We start from the raw sequence: 20,495 nt of genomic DNA, 5'->3' as shown, positions 1-20,495 counted from the left end.
AGCTAAATAAAATATACTCAACACACTTGAAAACATTCAAATGTATTTACTTCTGTCTGGCTTCAATAGCAGCTCATACAGTAAACTGATAATCATCTTCTGAGAATGATAAAATTTTCAGGCACAAGTCACTTACAAAATGGGGGTCTTGGAATTGACAGAAAATTTTCTCTCAAATCTGGTCAATGTGGATAAACACCTGGCTCCACTACTTAAAATGTACTAAACAGGTTGTTTGAACTCACTGGTCAAGATAGGTCAATTTAAGAATTAGAATGATCTAAAGTAATAGCTCTTAGCCTTAGCTGCATTTTAGGATTACCTGGAGTGCTTTTAAACATCTGGATGACCTGGCCACAGGCAAGACTAATTGAATCAGAATCACTAGGGCTGGGGCCCAAGTATCAGTCCCCAGCAGGTACTAAGAGATGCTAAGGTGCAGTCAAAGCTGAAAAATAATTTATCTCTTATATCTTCTGATATTATTTAAAAACTACATAAAAGAAAGTTATGTCAAATGAGGACACTAAAGATAAATTATTTCAACTATTCTGTTGATAATTATTTGTGGGTTAAGAGTCCAGTTATAATGGCCAATGACACTTTAGTATAATATGTCACTTATCTTTAAGAATATGGAATACAAGCGTTTTGCTTGTCAGTACTTACCAAAGAAGGTAGGAAGTAAATACTAGGAAAATCATTATAAGAAAACCTCCACCTGAAACGCCATAAACCCAAATTTTTACTCGGCCATCTGTTTAAAAATAGAGATTAAATAACAAGTTTAGCATACAAAAGTCTTCTCATCTGAGTTTAATATTTATCATCTGAATTCTGAGATTGGCATAAATCACAATCAGTGAAACTACTCATACGTGACAGCTAGAAATGTCCAAAAAAGGTGAAAATGTAAAATGTAAGTCTATCAAATTTTTCAAATGGGAAGCACACAACAATAATCATTACTTCATAAAATCTAACATTTGTCAGGCTTTTTAAATATGTTTTTATGTGTGTATAGTCTTATATATATAATACAAAAGTATTGCAATACATTTGGCAACACCGAGAGAACCAAAAAATTAAGAGGTAATCCTGTATGTAAACAAAATTGTTACATCACCACTTTTGGTGATTTTGCTTCCTGAAATGATGTTGAATGAACAAAATCTATATGCCCAAATATGGTAATAAAGTCACCAAATTATGTCAAATTGTAACCACACATGTAAAGTAGACATTTTTTAAAAAATTTTTATTTATTTATGATAGGCAGAGGGAGAAGTAGGCTCCATGCACCGGGAGCGCGACGTGGGATTCGATCCTGGGTCTCCAGGATCGCGCCCTGGGCCAAAGGCAGGCGCCAAACCGCTGCGCCACCCAGGGATCCCTAAAGTACACATTTTTGATGTCCCATCTGCCAGAATTAAGAAAAATAAAACCAAATAAGTCTGATCTATTTATGTGAGCACAGTTAACTGGACTGAGAAGACAATGCCTTAGCATCCCAAAGGAACTGCATTCCTTTCTGAAGCACAGATACACACAGAAGATTCATTAGACTACATGAATATAATTAACTGCAGGTCCAAAAAACCATATCAGCATCATATTTGAAAGGCATATGTGTGATGAACAACTATCAAAGTGTATTGTAAGCAACACTTGTTTGGAATAAAATCACAATTACATTCAATTATATTGTCGCTACCCATTACAGTTTTTGTTTACAAGACACTTTAAAGCCTCAGTCAGGTTTTAGAATGAGGTTTCAAGGTTAGTAATGATACTTTTCTATGGTCATAAAACTTTTAACAAAGCTTTGATTCTGACCTCTTTGAAACACTAATGATGAAATCCCCTCTTCTGAGTTTTTTTACACTTGAAAAAAAAAATCTTCCCTGAGTGAGAAAACACCTTTCATCTTTTCACTCCTAAATCTCACAGACCTGAAGTACTTGGAGGATTCAGTACTTTTAAATCCCAAGAGCAGAGGTATGTGGTCCATGTTACTTAAAAAAGAATATAACTTTTTATAATAACATAATGGATAGGATCAAACTTCAAAGTATTAAAAGATGTGTAGTGAAAAATAAGTCACCCTGATACCCTCTCTCAATTCCCGAGCCAAGAGCTATCACTGTTACCAGTTTCCTTGTGAAGCATTTTAGCTCCCTTTTTATATGCAAACATATGAGTACATGCATACAAATACATAACACCTTTTTTTTTTTTAAAGAAATGCAAATGGCATATATTTTGATTTGTACTTTTTTTTAAAGCAATTTTCCATGCTAGGTCACAAGGCAGGTCTCATTCTTTTTAATAGGAGACATTGTATAATTGTATCATATTTTCTTTTTCCTTATTCTGCTTATACATAAGTATCAATGTTTTCCTCATGAGGAGAATATAAATTGGAGCAAACTCTAGAGAGACATTTAGGCAATATGTATCATATTTTGTAAAATTTCTTTTCTAAGAACTCATCATACAAATATATATGTGCACAAAATGATATTCATAATTCATTTACATTCTCATGAGGAAAACAGATACATATATATATTCATATGCATACAGTTACATATACTAAAAATATATATATAATATATATTTACATGCATATCACTATTGAGGTTTTAATTAGCCACCCAAAGGCTAAGGACCTCATTTAGGGAATTGAGCAATCCTTTCTCTAGAACCTCACCCTAATTCTCTTCTGGAACTGGAGTCTACAGGCAGTGGGTGAGGCTGGCTACATTTCAGATCACACTTCCTTCAGATTTAAAGCTACTGCTAATTTAATCACAAAATGAATGAAATGATTTTAAAATCTATGGCATACCCAAATATATACAGTGGAGTCAGAAATGCATAAGATACCGTAATCATTCTGAAAAGTTGGATGAGGAGCATACATCTGGTTTCTCCTACTAGATCTAGTGTCTTTTGAGTCCCAGGCTCTGGTTTTTGGTTCATTGAAGTACATCATTAAGGCACTTTTGGTTTGTAGAGGCCTGAGGTCTGGGAGGAAATTTCCAGGGTATTTTTTGCCTGAGCCCCGTCTGCCTTTTTTCCTCTCCATGCCCTGTTAGGCCACTTTGCTTAGTTATTAGTAGAATTTTGTTTCCTGGAAAAGGTACTTCCGATTAGCACCAAGCATCTTGTTTTCATTTTCTGCATACTTTACAAGGCAGAAAACTGAGATAAATACTATGAAAGAGCTGAATGGCCCACCTTTTGGATCTTCCTATTAGTGGTGGTAGGACCTTGGTCAAATTCATTTTCTCTGTTTCAGACTCCTAATCTCAAAAATGGCAATGATAGCATCTCATTAGGTTTTTGCAACCTAATGAGATCATTCATGCAATGTAACCAGCATAGAAGGACAGGGTACACAGAAAGCATCTAACAAATTTCATTTCTATCTTTAATAACCATCATTTCCTGGGACACCTGAGTGGCTCAGTGGTTGAGCGTATGCCTTCCGCTCAGGGCATGGTCCCGGGGTTCCAGGATTGAGTCCCGTGTTGGGTTCCCCACAGGGAGTCTGCTTCTCCCTCTGTCTATGTCTATATCTCTGCCTCTGTCTTTTTCTGTGTCTCTCATGAATAAATAAATAAAATCTTAAAAAAAATAACCACCAATTTCTGAGCCCTGTAGGCCCAGCACTGTTAAAACTCACAAAAGTTCTGCAAGGAAGGTGACTTTGGACAGGTTTCCTCACTATGAAGTCAATCGAGAGAGGTGAAAGCGTTACACTCAATCACAAAACAGGTACATTCTGAGCCGTGGTGCCAAGGTCTGTTTCTGAGATTAAGGCTTTTTACTGTTCCAATAGCATTTTTCAAACCACATAGGGTCCCTAGACATTTCCTAAGGTTATCTGCAAGTTCTTGATCTATTCCAACTTTTGCTCTTAATTTCAATTCTATATACACATTTGCAGAGGTAATTTACAATGAAAAGATAATTTTAAAAGTTACTATTTGGGGACTTAATTCCATATCTCAGACTGGGGGTAAGAGAGACTCATCTTCATTTATCTTCACCCAACCATGGGAACATTTTACATTTAAAGGGACTACCTCTTTTTGACACGCAAATCTGGGAAACCTTGAATTGGACCACATTACCTCTTCTGTCTCACCTCTTTTTCTTCTTCCCTCCATTTTTTCTGTCATAAGTAGTGGTGACAATGTGAACCCCAATGCCCCATGAGAAAACGTGTATGTCTTACTCTTAACTGAAATGTACCTGGATCAAGGGGTTGAAGTGACCATCCTTTGAAAATGTCATGTATCTTTGAATTCACAGGTCTGTTTTTCCCCGCAAGGTTCTTCGCATCAGCTTTTTTATCATCTGAGCCGGGTACTTTCATGCAGTAATCCAGGAAACCATTTGATCTCATGATCTCTATATAGCCCTTCTCACAGCCACAGACTCCACCCTACAGAATACAAAATAGTTTCATGGTTACACAGTGGTGAAAAAGAACAATTTAAAAGCTGGAATCATTTAATACATGTGCGATGTGTTATGGCAATTTGGGGTTTTTCAGTAACAGAGTTGCCAGAGATGAAAAACCAAGCAGTTCATTTTTCCAAATTCCTAAGTCAATCCTTTGTTTTTAAAAGATTTTATTTAATTATTCGTGAGAGAGACATAGAGAGAGAGGCAGAGACATAGGCAGAGGGAGAAGCAGGTTCCCTGCGGGGAGCCCAATGCAGGACTCAAGCCTAGGACCCCTGGATCATGACCTGAGTCAAAGGCAGACGCTCAACCACTGAGCCACCCCTTAAAGACATCATCAGATTTCTCTACAGGTTGACAATTCTTACAGCTTGCAAGTAAGAAATCACGATTCTTTGTCAACGGAGGGCATTAACTCCATTCTTTTTCTCTAGTACAGAGATGTTTAAGATATTTAATCAAATTATCCTCCATTCTCCCCACAACTCTTTCAGATTCCTGCCCACTCATTCGAACCTGCTGCCCTTGATGCTGAGAAGTAAAGCAACAGGGATTATGTATGTAGTGCCTCTGGGCTTTGTGCTCTTTGATGTCTGTTACTGTGCCAGCTGCTGAATGCTGCTTACCACCTTCTACCATTGATCACTAACTAGTCTGAACTACCTCTCTGCTTGCAGGCTTGGTTTTGCACTCAAGGAAGGCAGCCTAAGTGGAGAAAAAACAGACTTCACCCAAGGCACTTGTCCCATATCCTTCCTTGTAGTAACCTGAGTGTCACATTACATCCACGTTGGCATTATGACAATGTGTCCTTCATGCTTGTCTGTGAATTCCTGGTCATTTTCATTGTACAATAAACCTCTCCAAGATGCTGGCTATGGTGAGTTACAGCAAGGATTTCTTTCTGCCTTTAGAAGTGAAACAAAATGATTGCTCTTCCATCCTCCAGCAAATATGGACAACAGAGAAGAACAGAACATAAAAGTTAAGCATGAAATTATGACTCTGTTATGACTTTGCTGTTGTAGTGCCTTACTTAAAACTATTTGGCATTTTTTAAACAGGCTCATCTGTTCACCCACTCAAGTTTGGGTAAGTCTAAGGAACTATGTATTTGGGTCACTGATTGTTAACTGAACACATGATTTTAAGGAGCAGTAAATAGTAAGTATTAGATACTAAATAGATACTAAAACTAAAGACTAAAAACTAAAACCTCAGTCTTCTACAAAAGGAAAAGGTCAGAAAACTAGGATAAAATAATTAGTAATTGCCCATTGTTTAGCAAATAGGCAGCATTCCTATAATAGTAACATTACAGCATTTCATTTAAGGATATTGCATGGTGTTCAATAGAGTGCTAATTAAGACAATTAAGATCATCTCTTGTCTAAGGGAAAAGCTATAACCAATCAGGTGTGCCAAAGGTTCAAGGCAAACGGTATTTATGTTTTATTAAAGAGGGTATCTGGACAAGGGGTGGAAAGCTATGACTTCTATTTTGCAAATCTGATTAGTATATGAAGTTTTGCTGACCTCTTTTCTCCTCTATAAGCTTAGGCATTAGTTTTTCTGTGGTAAAGATTTAACCCACCATGAAGTGAAAAAGCCATAAACTAGGACTGAATACTTAAATTATTTTTAACCAGCTCATTTTTGGAAAGCGCACATAAGAAGAAGAAACTTGTTTCTTTAAGGAACATGACATAACTTTATATATGCACTGCTCACTATGAGTGCCATTGATTAGAACACATTGCACATCCTGCATTAATTCCTGAACAGTCATAAATGGGAGTTAAGAGAGAAGAACAGAGATAAAGAGCTCTGCTTTAAGAAAATGTGTGCACATGAGCATAATACTTTTTCTCCATAGCCGAATATTTAACTTATTTAAAATGAACTAAAAATTTACTTGTACCATAGTCATCAAGTGTAATCAATTTTATTCAATATTAGCAAATATGAACATTTATAATATCTTTCTAAATAGATTGACTAGATGGAAGGCTAAGAATGAAAGAATAAATCAACTGAGAACATTTATTGATAATAAGAGCTAGTATGAATTAGCTATCTATAGGCAGATTTGGTTATAGATGGAGATATATAGAAAAAGACTGTTTTACTTAAGACCCGGCCCTATTAAAAAAAAAAAAAAAAATCCTTAGTAGCTGTGATTATTCCTGCAAAGTCCTCTAGATGGTACCGTGAGTACATGGAACTGCTGTTGGGGCTGTAGCCTACTAGAAAACACACAACATATGCAGAAGACGGCAATTAACTGTAGAAGGCTCTAGCACAGGACTCACCTGTGTACAGTAGGAAAACGGTTTTCTGCAGGCTGGATTACACTGGCGAATAGCAGCAGGACGTGCCTGAGGGGAGCAGCCTCCTACAAAAACCAAACCAAAACAAAAAATAACACAAAAACCCACCATCATCATTTGTGGACTTTTCTATGATAAACATTATGTTTTTTTTTTTCCTCTCAGGCACTGGCCACTCTGTAACAGTATTATTTTTTATATGTATTTGCCTATACATGGTCCAGCTTTATTTTATTGATTACTCTAGGAAGAATTGTTCAAGATGAAAGGCTCTGCTAACAAGATGTTTGCAGTAATTTTTATACCTGCTTATTGGCAATGTCATTCTATCATATGGCTCTGCTTGAGGGCAACATCTGTGTGCTGGGCCAAGATCAGGAAAAGAATGGATGAAATTTCAGTTTAAGTTCAGGAGCAGAAAATATATCTGCTTAAAGACTCATTCTATGTGTAGTTTTTTCCAGTGCCTGAATACCCCAAGTAGGCAATAAGCCAATTGTCAACAACCAAATGCTAAAAGAATGCCACAATAGATTCATGGACCACACTAGCCAAGTCTTTGGTAACATTTTAAAATGTATCGCAACCAGAATACACACACACACAGAGTCACGTATAGAGCTTCACACATTTTTAAAAGTAAATGTATAAGCTGCAGGAGAAGCAGTCATACATCTAATACAGTACTTGCAGGTATGCAAGATTTTTGAGTAAATGGATGGAATAAGGTGTCTATAATCTGAAAGTCATTTACATATTAGTCATGACTTTCTGGATTCAAAGTACTAGCCTAAGAAGATGATGTATTATTTGAGGGCAGGATTTAAAGTATTTGAATACTGGTTTCATTTCTAGATTCTAGCTTTTGTCTTAATACAATTGTCACCCAGTTATAGTTTTATGACTTGTAGCTAGCAAAAAGCTTTGGGTTAAGATTGTAGAGGAAACATCTATGTTTTGCCTGAGAATGAAACAGCTAAATTCCTACTGTTACTGGAAGAATAAGAAAATAATCCCCAGAGGGGGAAAACAAAACAAAACAAAACAAGCCTACAATCGAGAACTATATCTATGTGTGAAATGGATAATTTGGACATTAGCGGCAATAACCACATGGTCTTGGTGCTACCAGTAACTGCTTGGGGGGGGGCGGTTGTTTCCACTCTTTTAACCAGTGTTCTCCAAAGAACAGTGCCTGTACCCCTGGGGATAGAATCTCTAGAGGATTGGTTAGAAAATACTAGAGTTTTTATAGTTCATACAGTAGTTTGTTTAAATTTAAAAATGAAATTAAGCTGTAATACTTAGCAGCTGATAGTAATAACCTGAGCTCATCATTAGATGGCCCGGTTATACACTGTGCACCAAGTACTCTGCAGAGACTTTGACAGTGTAACCCTCGCCAGCCAATGCTCAGCATGATGTGGAGGATGCTGCTTTTGGTATTCCTGATTAAATAGATTTACAGTGTATTTAGTTTCAACCATAACTTACAGAATGGGCAAGCAGCTTAAAATAAATTACCGTATGGATAAACTATGGGTTAGAGGGAATACAATAATGCAAATATAGGCAAACTAGACAAAGGCGGAGCTGACAATTCTTCAATTCCCACAGAAGAATAGAAATTCTCTCATTGATACAATAAGCTTTGTCAGCTGCAGTAGCAGTAAAACAATATTTTTCTGAGAAGGCATTAACAAACTTTAAAATTGAGATCATTTGTACTATCAAATTGTAGCCACTGTCATAAGTGAGGAAACCTTTGCTCAGTCTGTTTAGATATTAAATAGTGACAACTAGAAAAATATCCAAAATCGAGCTTCCAGTGCATGATGCAAACATCTATAACTTACAGAAAAGAAGTTCTGCACTATTAATGAATATATTTTATTATATCTTTATCCATCCTTTCAATTCAACTTTGTACGTGTTTTATAATACGATACTGGAGCATAATAGTGCAAGAAGAGGATATGTTGAGATAGGTCGTCAAAAACTTTTTACTGAGAAGGTACACGATTTAAAACTTTAGAGACTGTTGCTTTAAACTGTCATGTCTCTTTTTCAGCCATTGTCTCAGAACACGGTATTTAAGGAAATTTTACTATGTAAGTTGTTTTATATATTATGGGTCTTTGGATCAAACTGTTTGCTTTCTAAGATGCAAAGGTCTATTACTCAGCCATAAGAATGAAGTCTTGCCATTTACAACAACATGGATGGACCTGGAGGGTATTATGCTAAGTGAAATAAGCAAGACAGAAAAAGACAAATACCATATGATTTCACTTATATGTAGAATCTAAAAAACAGAATAAGCGAACACAGCAAAAAAAGAAAGAACCAGACTTACAGATACAGAGAACAAACTGGTGGTTGCCAAAGGTAGGGGTGGGGGGTGGGTTGGGTGAAATGGGTGAAGAGGATTAAAAGGCACAAATTTCTAGTTATAAAATAAGTCACAGGGAAGAAAAATGCAGCATAGGGAATAGAGTCTGTAATACACTCATCATGGTGGGCATCTTGTATATAATTTTTGGATCACTATGTTGTACACCTAAATCTAATTTAATGTTATATGCCAAGTATACTTTAATTAAAAATTTAAAACAAAATAAGATCCAATGACAATTTGCTATGAAGATCATCTAAGTCCACCTGCCCAGTCTTTTGCTTATAATTTGTAAGCTAATTCTTCTCACAAACAGCAACACTCAGAGATCTTTTTGAAGTGCCCACACAAATCTTAGGCAGGAATACCTGTGACATTAATGCCATCTGAACGTTGGCACCATACAGTTCGTTCATTATTGTTCCAAAGACTTGCTTTCCATGTGTAGTGATAACATTTGCCTCCTGCAAGTAAATACGATAACAGCGGTTCTATTATACCTCACATAAAAACAGATAAGCATTGATCAATCAAGGCTGAGAACTGAAAAGTGCTCTTGGTACCTGTACAAGGGCGTGTTTCTAGAACCTGCTGGGGGCAGCTGTCTTGGTTCTCAAAAGACTGAACTATAAATGTCCTTGACCTAGATTGGCGGCCCATTGTCTCAAAGCTTCTTCCATTGATGCAGGTTAATTCGCATGTGCTCCACTCAGACCATTCCGTCAAATGGCAGTCTCCTAGATGATGGTGCAGGACAGGGCAAGGAAAATAATGTGAAAACTAGCACCTGAAAACATTTACGTGGACAGGGTTCACAGTGAGATTTGTGGTGACGGCACAGTGATGTAGGTTGGTTGTAGGCACTATATATTCTACCTTGACCAATTTTCTACTTAGAATATACTAAGAATGATATTTTTTTTAAAATTTAATCTAGTTCAGCAAGAAAGTATCAAAAGCTAGACTGCCATTACTTCAAATCATGATAGTCTTGTCTAGAGGACACCATGTGTTTTTTACTAATATAGTAAGCTTTTCAAAAGGGAGATACAAAAATGATAGCAACTCAGTTTTCAAAGAGCCACATAATGTCATAAAGTAGACGTTCACTGAAAGCATGTAACAGGAAGAAACTGGTCTCTGAAGTGGAATATCCTTGAGGCTAAATGATGTTTAATATTCTAAACATACACAATTGTGTGCGTGTGTATACATATATATGTGTGTGTACATATGTATGTGTTTACACACATGTGGATATATTCAGCCACTTTAAACTTAGGCCATACAAGGTAGGTTGGTTATTAGGATTAAAATCACTCATGCATTTTCTGTAATTAATAATGACTTTCACGATTACAGAAGGCTTTCATGAACCTACAATCTTACTTGCTCCCACCACACCATCATTCAGGGATTCATCAACTCAAGGATCCAGTCAACATTTTTTGAGTACTGGCCAGTGTACTAGATGTGGTCAGGTTGGGCATTGCTAACACATTTTCCAGACAGAGCAACTACTGGTCCAAGGCACTAGACTCTAGGTCCCTGATAAAACACCAGTGATGTGGCAAAATTTCTACTTCATTCTTAAATTTCCAAATCCAGTGTTTTTTTGCCTCTCACCTACTTTACCTGCATTGAAGCCATAGAGATCTCCCAAAGTGATAACTTTATTGCATTTTTAATTTTGAATAATGCAAAATTTCAATTTTGATGAGCGCTTCTCCAGAAAAATAAAATAGAAAACGAATTTAAAAATCACCAGGGAAGTCCCTCCCCATCACTGCAAACTGCATACCTGGGCAAGGCACAGAACATGACTGTTTCAGGATGCTGTCTTGAAAGGGCATTTCTCCACACAGTGCATCATCTACACTTATAGCCAAGTCAGAGATTGAACCATTGTGGACCACACAGGACAGGCTGCGGATCTGGAATCCTTCCCCACAGTCTCCACCCTATCAAAGGAAAGGATGCTGTCAGAATTACCCAAACAGTTAGCATCTTCCATTTTTTGCTCCTACCACCTCTTGCTCAAGAAAATCAGCAGTTTCCTCCTCTTGGGAATTATCTTTTGACTGTTGACAATAAAGCATCACTGAGCAATTCTCCTAGAGCTGATAGAGAAGCTGAAGTAGAAATGCAAATTTATTCCATGGAATTTATGAACTCAGAACATGACGATTCATTTTGGAACTCAGCCAGGATCGACTGAAAAAGAGCAAACAATACAAAATTTGTCTAGGTATATGTATTAAAATGGCCTAATCCATAATCACTCCCCAAGAGAGCATGTATGGCCGGGGGGCATACATTTCTCTCTTTGCTGTTTTTTTTTTGCAGGGAATTCAGTACTTTCTCATATGGTTTAGATGGGGTTTCTAATAAAACACTGATTTCTTTCCTGCCACAAGAAGTTGTTTTCCCAGCATGCCTCCTGTGTTGAATAATGTTCTTTGAAGGTACTTAATACAAATCCCACTCAGATTTTTCTGGGCAATTAGAAAAAAATTGTGCAGTGTCTCACAGAAACAGAAACTTCGAACAGGAAAGCTCTTAGTGGTTATCTGACCTAACCATCTGCCTGATGAAAGGTTTCCTATTATAACATTTTTGGCAGATACTCATGAGTATTTTCTCCTCAGTTTTTGTCAGGTGCTCATACATCAAAACGAAGTCCACTGGATATTTGGATAGCTTTAGAGAGTAGCTCTGTTTTTCCATAAATACCTTAGAAAACAGAGCCAAAGGCAGAGCTTCTCTGCTAAGGAAGTAAAATCCTAGGATGACAAGAGTTGGGGTAAAGAACTATAGCAGGAATGAAGGAAAAGCAGATACAAGCTAGTGTGTCACCAAGCTGGCCTCAACTTTATAAACAAGCACAGCTGGTTTCTTGGTCACCCATATCTTCCACGCAGGCCATGTTGTAACACCATGTCCCAGTACCATCCGTGATGGGGGAGGGAGGAAATCCCAGGCAATGCCCTTAAACTCCTGAGGAGTGTTACTAAGAAGTTCTCACTAAGTGCAGAAGTCAGTGGAGGAGCTAGAATTTTCATGACTACTGCTCATACAGTGGGAGAGGGGAGAGAGAAGGAGCTCGAGCGAGCTCCCATCTCTGCACTTGTGCTGCTGCAGTCAGGGATGTCATGTGCTATCATCGATGAATTCATTATTAGGTGTTAGTCTGGTAACTATGCCCTGCACTGAGAAACTCGGTTTAATGTTCTTTTTATGCTATTCCCCTTGCTGGGGCTGAAAACTGCTTTCCTGAGGCTTTGGAGCTGCTGTGGCCTTTAGAGTGGCAGGAGCAAAGGAAGAAGAGGTGGTTGACTAATGCAGTTATGACCGTGGGCCAGGGTATGGAGCAGGTCTGGGGACCGAGGGGCCTGCTGAGCACCAGCCAGGTGCAGGCACTGTTGCAGCAGCTGCTGATTGCCAAGGGCAGACTGCTGGACATTCAGGCTGGTACGGAGTGGCCTCTGAGAAAAATTCTTTACATAATAGGGAATTTAGGATTCAAAGACCTACTGGCAAGAAAGAAAAGGTCCAACATAGAGGAGGTCCAAGTTGTAGCAACTTAAAGCTTGAAAATCTGAATAGGCCCATAAATTGGGGCCATCACCTTTGCTTCTAAATATGTTTGAACAAGAATTATCATTTGTTTATCTAAGATGGCAATTCTCACACTAGATTCATCAATACTTCATAATTGCTGTAATCATTTCTATGGCTATTATGAATCTGTCAAAAAATGCACCTTAATTTTGAACCTACATGCGGTTTTGGGGAAATTCAGAGTTAATTTACAGTAGATTCATTTTGCTCTTGTAAATGTTCACTCTCTAAAGTGTAAAATAGTATAAGTTTAATTTCTTTTTTGGGGGAAGGATCTCTCTTGGAAACTATTATTCCAGATGATGGATCCATTGCAGAATTGTCTAAGATGTTATATTTTGCTATAGAGTACTTGGAGAGAAGAGTCAGAAGACTGCAGCATGTATGAAATTTGAAATTTCCTGTCTGGAACCTTGGGTAACAGAAGATACAGTTGATTCGCGTTTTGTTTGACATTCCAGGAGATGGAGTGTGAAGAAATGACAGGAAACAAGTCTCCATCAGGGATCCCTTTAAAAACCAAGACAAACAATAATATGCTACTAGTATGTGTCCATAGTCAACCTTAATCTCTTCTATCTTTGACAACAGCGGCCGTAAGAGGAAGAGAAATCAGTATCAGAATGATAATCTCATTCATAAAGCAAGCATTCACTCATTCTCATTCATGAAGCTTTATACACTAGAGACTAAAATCAGACCCAGGCTTCTGTGAGCAAGACTGTCAATAAGCGAGGATTCTCTCACCGACTCTCCACTGTCCGCATTATTAAGGGATGTTTTTATATGCTCCGAATTGGCATCTCCACCAGATGTGAAAAGGCAGATGGTGATAATAATCATAATCATAGTTCTTATCAAAATTATAATAGCAACAAATTTATTGAGCTCTTAATGCATGTCAGGTACCATGATAAGCACTGTATAAAAACTATGTAATCCCTACCAAAAGTTCCTAGAGAAATAGGTACCATTGCTACTCTCCTGATAGAGATAAACAAAAACCAAAACAGACTTGGAGAGCTTAATAAGTTGGAAAAATTTACAGAGCTAAGAACTGCCAGAACCTTGACCAAAATTAAGCCCACTAGACTTAGTCTGAGCACCTAAGGCAGATTCATCAACATATGTGTGCATACATGTTATCAACGGAGGAATCTGGAAAGAAAAAGAAAAAAAAAAAAAAGTGAAGCCTGAGGATAAACACTCCTTGTGCTAATTTCTTTCTATAAGATAATGGCAGAACTGGCACATCCACTGTGCCACTGATAGTCTGATCCACTGGATGGCAGTGGGCCATTTGGACGTCACAGACACCTTCAGGGAACGAGCTCCCACCCTGTATTTATCTGGCAGAAGTGCAGCTGTGAGAGAAGTGATCTTCCTTTGTGTGCAAAGGCCCATGGGTACTTCCAAACTTAGTAATTCCAAACTCTGATTACATATACATTTAAGAAAAGGCCACCTGCTACAAAGATACTGGGTTATCTGTCTCACAGAGAGTTCACAGTTAGGCTTCAAGAAAAGCAGAAATGCAGCTTGAACTCAGGCAACGTTCATCAGGGAAATACAAATCAAAACCACAATGAGATACCACCTCACACCAGTGAGAATGGGGAAAATTAACAAGGCAGGAAACCACAAATGTTGGAGAGGATGCGGAGAAAGGGGAACCCTCTTACACTGCTGGTGGGAATGTGAACTGGTGCAGCCACTCTGGGAAACTGTGTGGAGGTTCCTCAAAGAGTTAAAAATAGACCTGCCCTACGACCCAGCAATTGCACAGCTGGGGATTTACCCCCAAGATACAGATGCAGTGAAATGGCAGGACACCTGCACCCCGATGTTTATAGCAGCAATGTCCACAATAGCCAAACTGTGGAAGGAGCCTCGGTGTCCATCGAAAGATGAATGGATAAAGAAGCTGTGGTCTATGTATACAATAGAATATTACTCAGCCATTAGAAATGACAAATACCCACCATTTGCTTCGACGTGGATGGAACTGGACGGTATTATGCTGAGTGAATAAGTCAATCAGAGAAGGACAAACATTATATGGTCTCATTCATTTGGGGAATATAAATAATAGTGAAAGGGAATAGAAGGGAAGGGAGAAGAAATGGGTAGGAAATATCAGACAGGGAGACAACATGAAGACTCCTAACTCTGGGAAACGAACTAGGGGTGGTGGAAGGGGAGGAGGGCGGGGGGTGAGGGTGAATGGGTGATGGGCACTGAGGGGGGCACTTGACAGGATGAGCACTGGGTGTTATTCTGTATGTTGGCAAATTGAACACCAATAAAAAATAAATTTATTATTAAAAAAAAAGAACTCAGGCAACGTTCAACTCCTTTAATCATGATTCCCTTTCTCTTTTGCCTCTTTTTTTTTTTTTTTTTTGGCACGTCACCTATGTTCATTCTCCCTTCTGAGTGACTTATTTTAGCTACAAGGCAGTAAAGTGTGGCAGGTAAGGGTTCCCAAATACATTATCTTCAAACAGCTTCAGTTCCATTCCAAATTTTTAAGGAAGAATGCTGAGTGGGCTGTTTGGGTAAGGTGCTCACGGCAGAACTACAGACTTGTTTTTCAAGAGCTTTGCCTGGATTAGGTTGAACTGTGGAGTTTCCTCCTGATTGGAGGTGCCAATGAACAAGAATAAGCTCATCTAGAAATCAGAAGCAGCTCTGAAATTTCTGGATACACTTGCTGCTAGGGTCTCCAAGGGCCTCCAAGTCTGGGTATCTCCAATGGATGCCAAGCCCCTCAGCCCCACACTGGCAATTCTACAGAAAATGTTCATAACCCACCACTCTTGCTCCTATCGTTCTCCAAAAGCTTAGTATGTGACAGCAAAAGGAAACCCTACATGCGGCAGTGCCCCATAATGTTCCCAGACAAGTGGGCAGATCTGTATGTTTGAAAAAGGCTCCTTACCCCTGAGAAGAGAAAAAGGGAAGGCATGAAAGAACAAATGAGGGAGAGTAGTAGTCGTATGCCTGGGAAGACTTGGAGCAGGGGGTTTTTATCAGGCCTCTTCCCTTTTCTCCCTGCCCTCTTAATTTTTTCTCCCTTCCCCTGCAATGGGTTCCTGAATTCTTTGAGTTCATTTTCTCTACTCTGTCAATAGTTATCACCGTGCTAAGGAAAAATATTCCTTCCATTTCTTTATTGGGATTCCAAGCAGCATTTAAAAATTGCTGAAAATTTAGTAAAGAAGATTTTCGACTAGTAGACAAAGTATCCATATTTAAAGCCATTAGGTTACTATTGAATTAATGAGCATGGTTATCTTATTTTCTGTAAAAAGAGACTGAACAAATGTAGCACACATTTTTGTTCCTCTGGGACTTATTAAAATACATGGGCATTTAACTTCTGCAAGATAGTAATGCTGCATGACAATGTCATCCTGACAGGAACACTAAACATCTCTATGAGAATACTCTGCAGATTTCTTAACACATAATCACAATTATTGTTACCTAATTAAAATGTGCTTTGCAATATGAACCGAAGGATAAACTAGTAAAATAAGGAAATAAAGAAAATCAATGTGCTTTTTCTCACACAAGAAACCACAGAGAAAATGTGGTGGAGGATCTTTGCTGATCCAGCAAAAGCTCTGGGTATATGATATATGATGTTGCGAGGCATTTATATTTCAGGTCAATAAAAAAGTAATCATTGAGGAAAATGGAGTAACCTTGGTTCGTGTAATAATGTTAAAATATAACTTTCATACACTTTTGGTTTTCTGCCCATATGCAAGATTTTGCCTAAGCCTAAAAATGCCTCTTTTAAGAAATACGGTACCCAGCAAGCTATGCATTTCCATTGCAACAGGGTTTTGCCTAATTAAATAACACTTGATATTTTCAAGAAGCCAAGAACATAATATTGTATTCCTGAGGCTACCTAAGAGAATGAAAGCCCCTTGACCCTGTTAGAATCAGTGCCTAATGAATGGCTATTTTCCTAGCAACAACACTTGGCATGAGGTTAGACTTTTGGTTGTAGTTTTGCATGAGCTCTATTGAATAAAAATACATCGTGCCAGGCCCCTGGTGCTGTAAAATTTATTCCATCAGTGCATAGGTTGCCCAGATGCTTCAGACGTACTGAGCAGCATTTCTTTAAGTATCATCAGGTGACCTACCTCCAATTTACATGTGGACCAGTTTCCGAGGACCCAGCTGTAGCAGGGTGTCACTGGGCAGGTTTTCTGCTGGGTGAGCTCTGTGGGGCATGGCCGTCCTTCACCTTGGGTTGGCATGATGATAAATCGAGTCCGGCTCATTCGACCTAAAATGATAAGGAAGGCATTGGCTTTTTGTTTACAGGCTGGCTTAGAAAGGGAATTAAAAGACAGAATGTTGCCTGACATGCATAAGTCTTCATAAAATATGCTGAACTTTGTCACGGCTGGCTCTCAGGTTTCCTGCCATTTTAAGTTAGGTCTCTAGGGACACACAGGTTCTATAAGGTCTGCATAATGCTTCAGGTTTTGGAATTCTGTCTGCCTTCTACTTCTTTAGTCTTCTGAACTCCAAACTCTGTGTTGTTGCCCAGACTGACCCTGTAAACACTGGGAGAATTTTTGTTAATTCAACAAATATTTATTAAGCTCCAGTATGATCTAGGTGTCTTGCTATGTGCTAGGGATACAGGGATGAAATTGCCAGATATAGCTTCTGCCCTCATGGAGCTTGTATTTTAGGCTAAGATTAAAAATATTAAAAATAGAGTTGTGCCTTTGTTAGGTTCTAAATTAGCAAGTAGAGGAAAAATTGCACACAACCCAAATTACTCTAGAAAATTCCTTAGGAAGGTGCCATTCCAAGGTTTCCAGGCTATCTCTCAATTAATATGGACAATCTTCCTACAATTTAGGGCCAAATTCTTTTTTTCATAAGATAAAGTTGTTAGCTTCTGTGAAGGAGGCATGTTTGAAAACACATGTTCAAATACCAGTATTCCATTTCATATATATATTTAAAAAAAGGGAAACTGGTTAATGGGAATAGCCAAGGAAAGAGCAAGGTACCCATGTCATTTTATGCCCACTCAGAGGCATCAGGTCATAAACCCATTAAAGGAGAATAATGGACAGAATTTAAATGTCCATGTTTCTCCCTTGCTCTCTCCCCCACTCAATCCTGTCCTCAACTTTTTTTTGTTGTTGATGACATACTATATGCAAGTAGTTTCATTACTATTATCTGTGAATATGATGTCCTTCCATTGTTGTTTTAAAGTTAACTGTAATTGTATTTGTGATAACAAAGAAAAACAGAGGGTTCCATGAGAGAATGTTATGGGGATATATGTCAATCTGGAAGAAATCAGAAAATACTTCCGTGAACAACTGACCTTTAAGCAGAAGTCTAAAGTCAGCCGGACACAAGTACAGAAAGTGTCTCATGCTGAAGAAAGGGCATGTAAAGAAGTCCTGAGATGCAAAGGAGTAAACCACATTTGAAGAACTGACCGAAGGCAAATGTGGCCGAGAAAGAGATAGATGAAGGATAGGTTGAAGCAATGCTATTAAAGCTATTTAAAGTGGGATCTTTTAGTTGATATCAAAGATTCTAGATTTATATATTAAGAAAAATGGAAAGCTAGAAAGGACTTCAACACAGAATTCACTTGAAAGCCCTGGGTAGGAGTAATTCTCAGATGCCCTCAAGTTCAGAGACAAGTAAGAGTGACTCACCTTTCAGTGGACTAGACCTCTTACTGGCCACCAGAAGATTTTTTTTTTTTAAGATTTTACTTATTTATTCATGAGAGACACAAAGAGATGCAGAGCAGAATCAGGCTCCCTGCAGGGAAGGGACTTAATCCTAGGACCCCAGGAGCACAACCTGAGCTCAACTCAGATGCTCAACTACTGAACCATCCAGGTCCCTTGGCCATCAGAAGATTGGGTTTTGTGGTAAACTAATTCCCTCTGAGAAGACCTTTGAGGAAAACAGGAAAACTAGGAGGTTTGGGGTTTTGTTTTAAATTAGGCTCCACTCCCAGTGTACAGTCCAACACAGGGCTTGAACTCACCACCCTGTGATTGAGACCTGAGCTGATATCAAGAATTGGATGCTTGGGATCCCCAGGTGGCCCGGTGGTTTAGCACCGCTTTCAGCCCAGGGAGTGATCCTGGAGTCCTGGGATGGAGTCCCACGTCAGGCTCCCAGCATGGAGCCTGATTCTCCCTCTGCCTGTGTCTCTGCCTCTCTCTCTCTCTGTCATGAATGAATAAATAAAATCTTAAAAAAAAAAAAAAAAGAATTGGATGCTTGACTGACTGAGCCACCCAGGCACCCCTAGGAGGTTCTAATCACTGCATGCTCCATTCCTTGAGGTTTGGGCTTCTGTCCCTACCATGGTGCTTCACATATATTAGGCACTATTTCTTTAATTCATATTTTCATGATATCTGGTATCTGAAAATATGTGATGATATATCAATACAATTATTGAGCAGGTACCAAATACTAAGGTAATATTCTAAATACTGACATGCTGAGGAATAATAACAACCCTAAAGGAAAATTCTTCCTATATTATGGATAAGGAAAATGAGGGAGACTTTAACTCACTTGTCTAAGGTCAAAAAACATGAGTAAGTTGCAGAGTGGGATTCAAACTCAAAGTTTTGCTCCAGAGGCTGCTGTATTAGCCCTGGGTTGAGAGAGCAAGGATAGCTACTTACCACAGTTTTTTATAGGAAACATAAAAAGAACTTTGGATGAAGGTAAAATTTGAGTGAACAATGACACGTGCTTGTAAACAACAGTATTGACCCATTCTGCAAGTGCCAAGTTCCTATGAAGACAATGCATTTTTGAACTGGTGTTCCATCCAGCATCACTTAAATCATACTGGTTGGACACATTCGTATGAAATGTTGCCCCTGCTTGGTGAATGCATTTGGCTCAAGATTTTACATTAATTCTTGCTTGAATACTCTTCAGTTTTATAATAATCTTTATGTTTATTCTCTTGACCTAAATGCCTGTCACCCTAAACGTCATTATAATTGCATTCTATTCTATCCATCGCTGAGAGAATAATAGCAATGCAGTGTTGCCTTTATCACAGCTAAAGAGGCTCTATTTTATTACAAGCAAATAATATCTAGTTTGTTCTTGAATTGGTGGCATGCAGATGGCCATTACTTTGGAACTTTTAAAAATTATTTCTATTAAAGGGATTGATATCTTTTGCTGGACATAGAGGTGGGGGGAACCTAATGTATTCAACAGAAAAAAATGACGCTATTACTTTTTGAAATGATGAAGTCTTAAAATCATTCATTGAAAGCTCAGCCATATGACTTCCTCTGCCTTTTGCTATCCTAACACAAAAATAAGGTTTTCAAACAATGCCAATTACTACCAAGAACACATTTTTAAAACCATAGAGCTTATACTAATCCTACATTTTGAAGTATATTGTCCTGTTTAAGTGGCTAATATTAAAGTTCAATGACAAAAATATTGCTAATGAAGGTATGAGTGTATAAAAGGTTTCTGTGGGGTACTTAGTATCTTTTATTAAGTTCCTTTTTAAAAAAGATCTTATTTATTTTGGAGAGCAAGAGCGTGAGCAGGGAAGGACCAGAGGGAGAAGTAGACTGCTCACTGAATAAAGATGTGGTGTGTAA

The 20,495-nt window shown here is 38.3% G+C and overlaps 1 protein-coding gene across 1 annotated transcript in view; it reads right to left on the bottom strand.

The window, feature by feature from the left end:
- The window catches only part of THSD7B (thrombospondin type 1 domain containing 7B), a 732,294-nt gene that overhangs the window by 6,397 nt on the left and 705,402 nt on the right, over positions 1–20,495 (bottom strand). Inside the window, exons 20-26 of the mRNA XM_041739265.1 lie at positions 16,989–17,134; positions 11,006–11,165; positions 9,768–9,941; positions 9,573–9,668; positions 6,792–6,874; positions 4,264–4,456; positions 670–757 (exon numbers count right to left, since the gene is read on the bottom strand). Coding sequence (XP_041595199.1) covers positions 670–757; positions 4,264–4,456; positions 6,792–6,874; positions 9,573–9,668; positions 9,768–9,941; positions 11,006–11,165; positions 16,989–17,134 — 940 coding nt within the window. The remainder of the gene's footprint in view (positions 1–669; positions 758–4,263; positions 4,457–6,791; positions 6,875–9,572; positions 9,669–9,767; positions 9,942–11,005; positions 11,166–16,988; positions 17,135–20,495) is intronic.

This window comes from Vulpes lagopus, chromosome 24, assembly GCF_018345385.1.
Source record: "Vulpes lagopus strain Blue_001 chromosome 24, ASM1834538v1, whole genome shotgun sequence".
Taxonomy (NCBI): Eukaryota; Metazoa; Chordata; class Mammalia; order Carnivora; family Canidae; genus Vulpes; species Vulpes lagopus.
Note: the sequence above shows the minus strand (reverse complement) of the source record. Positions and strands in the feature narration are given on the sequence as shown.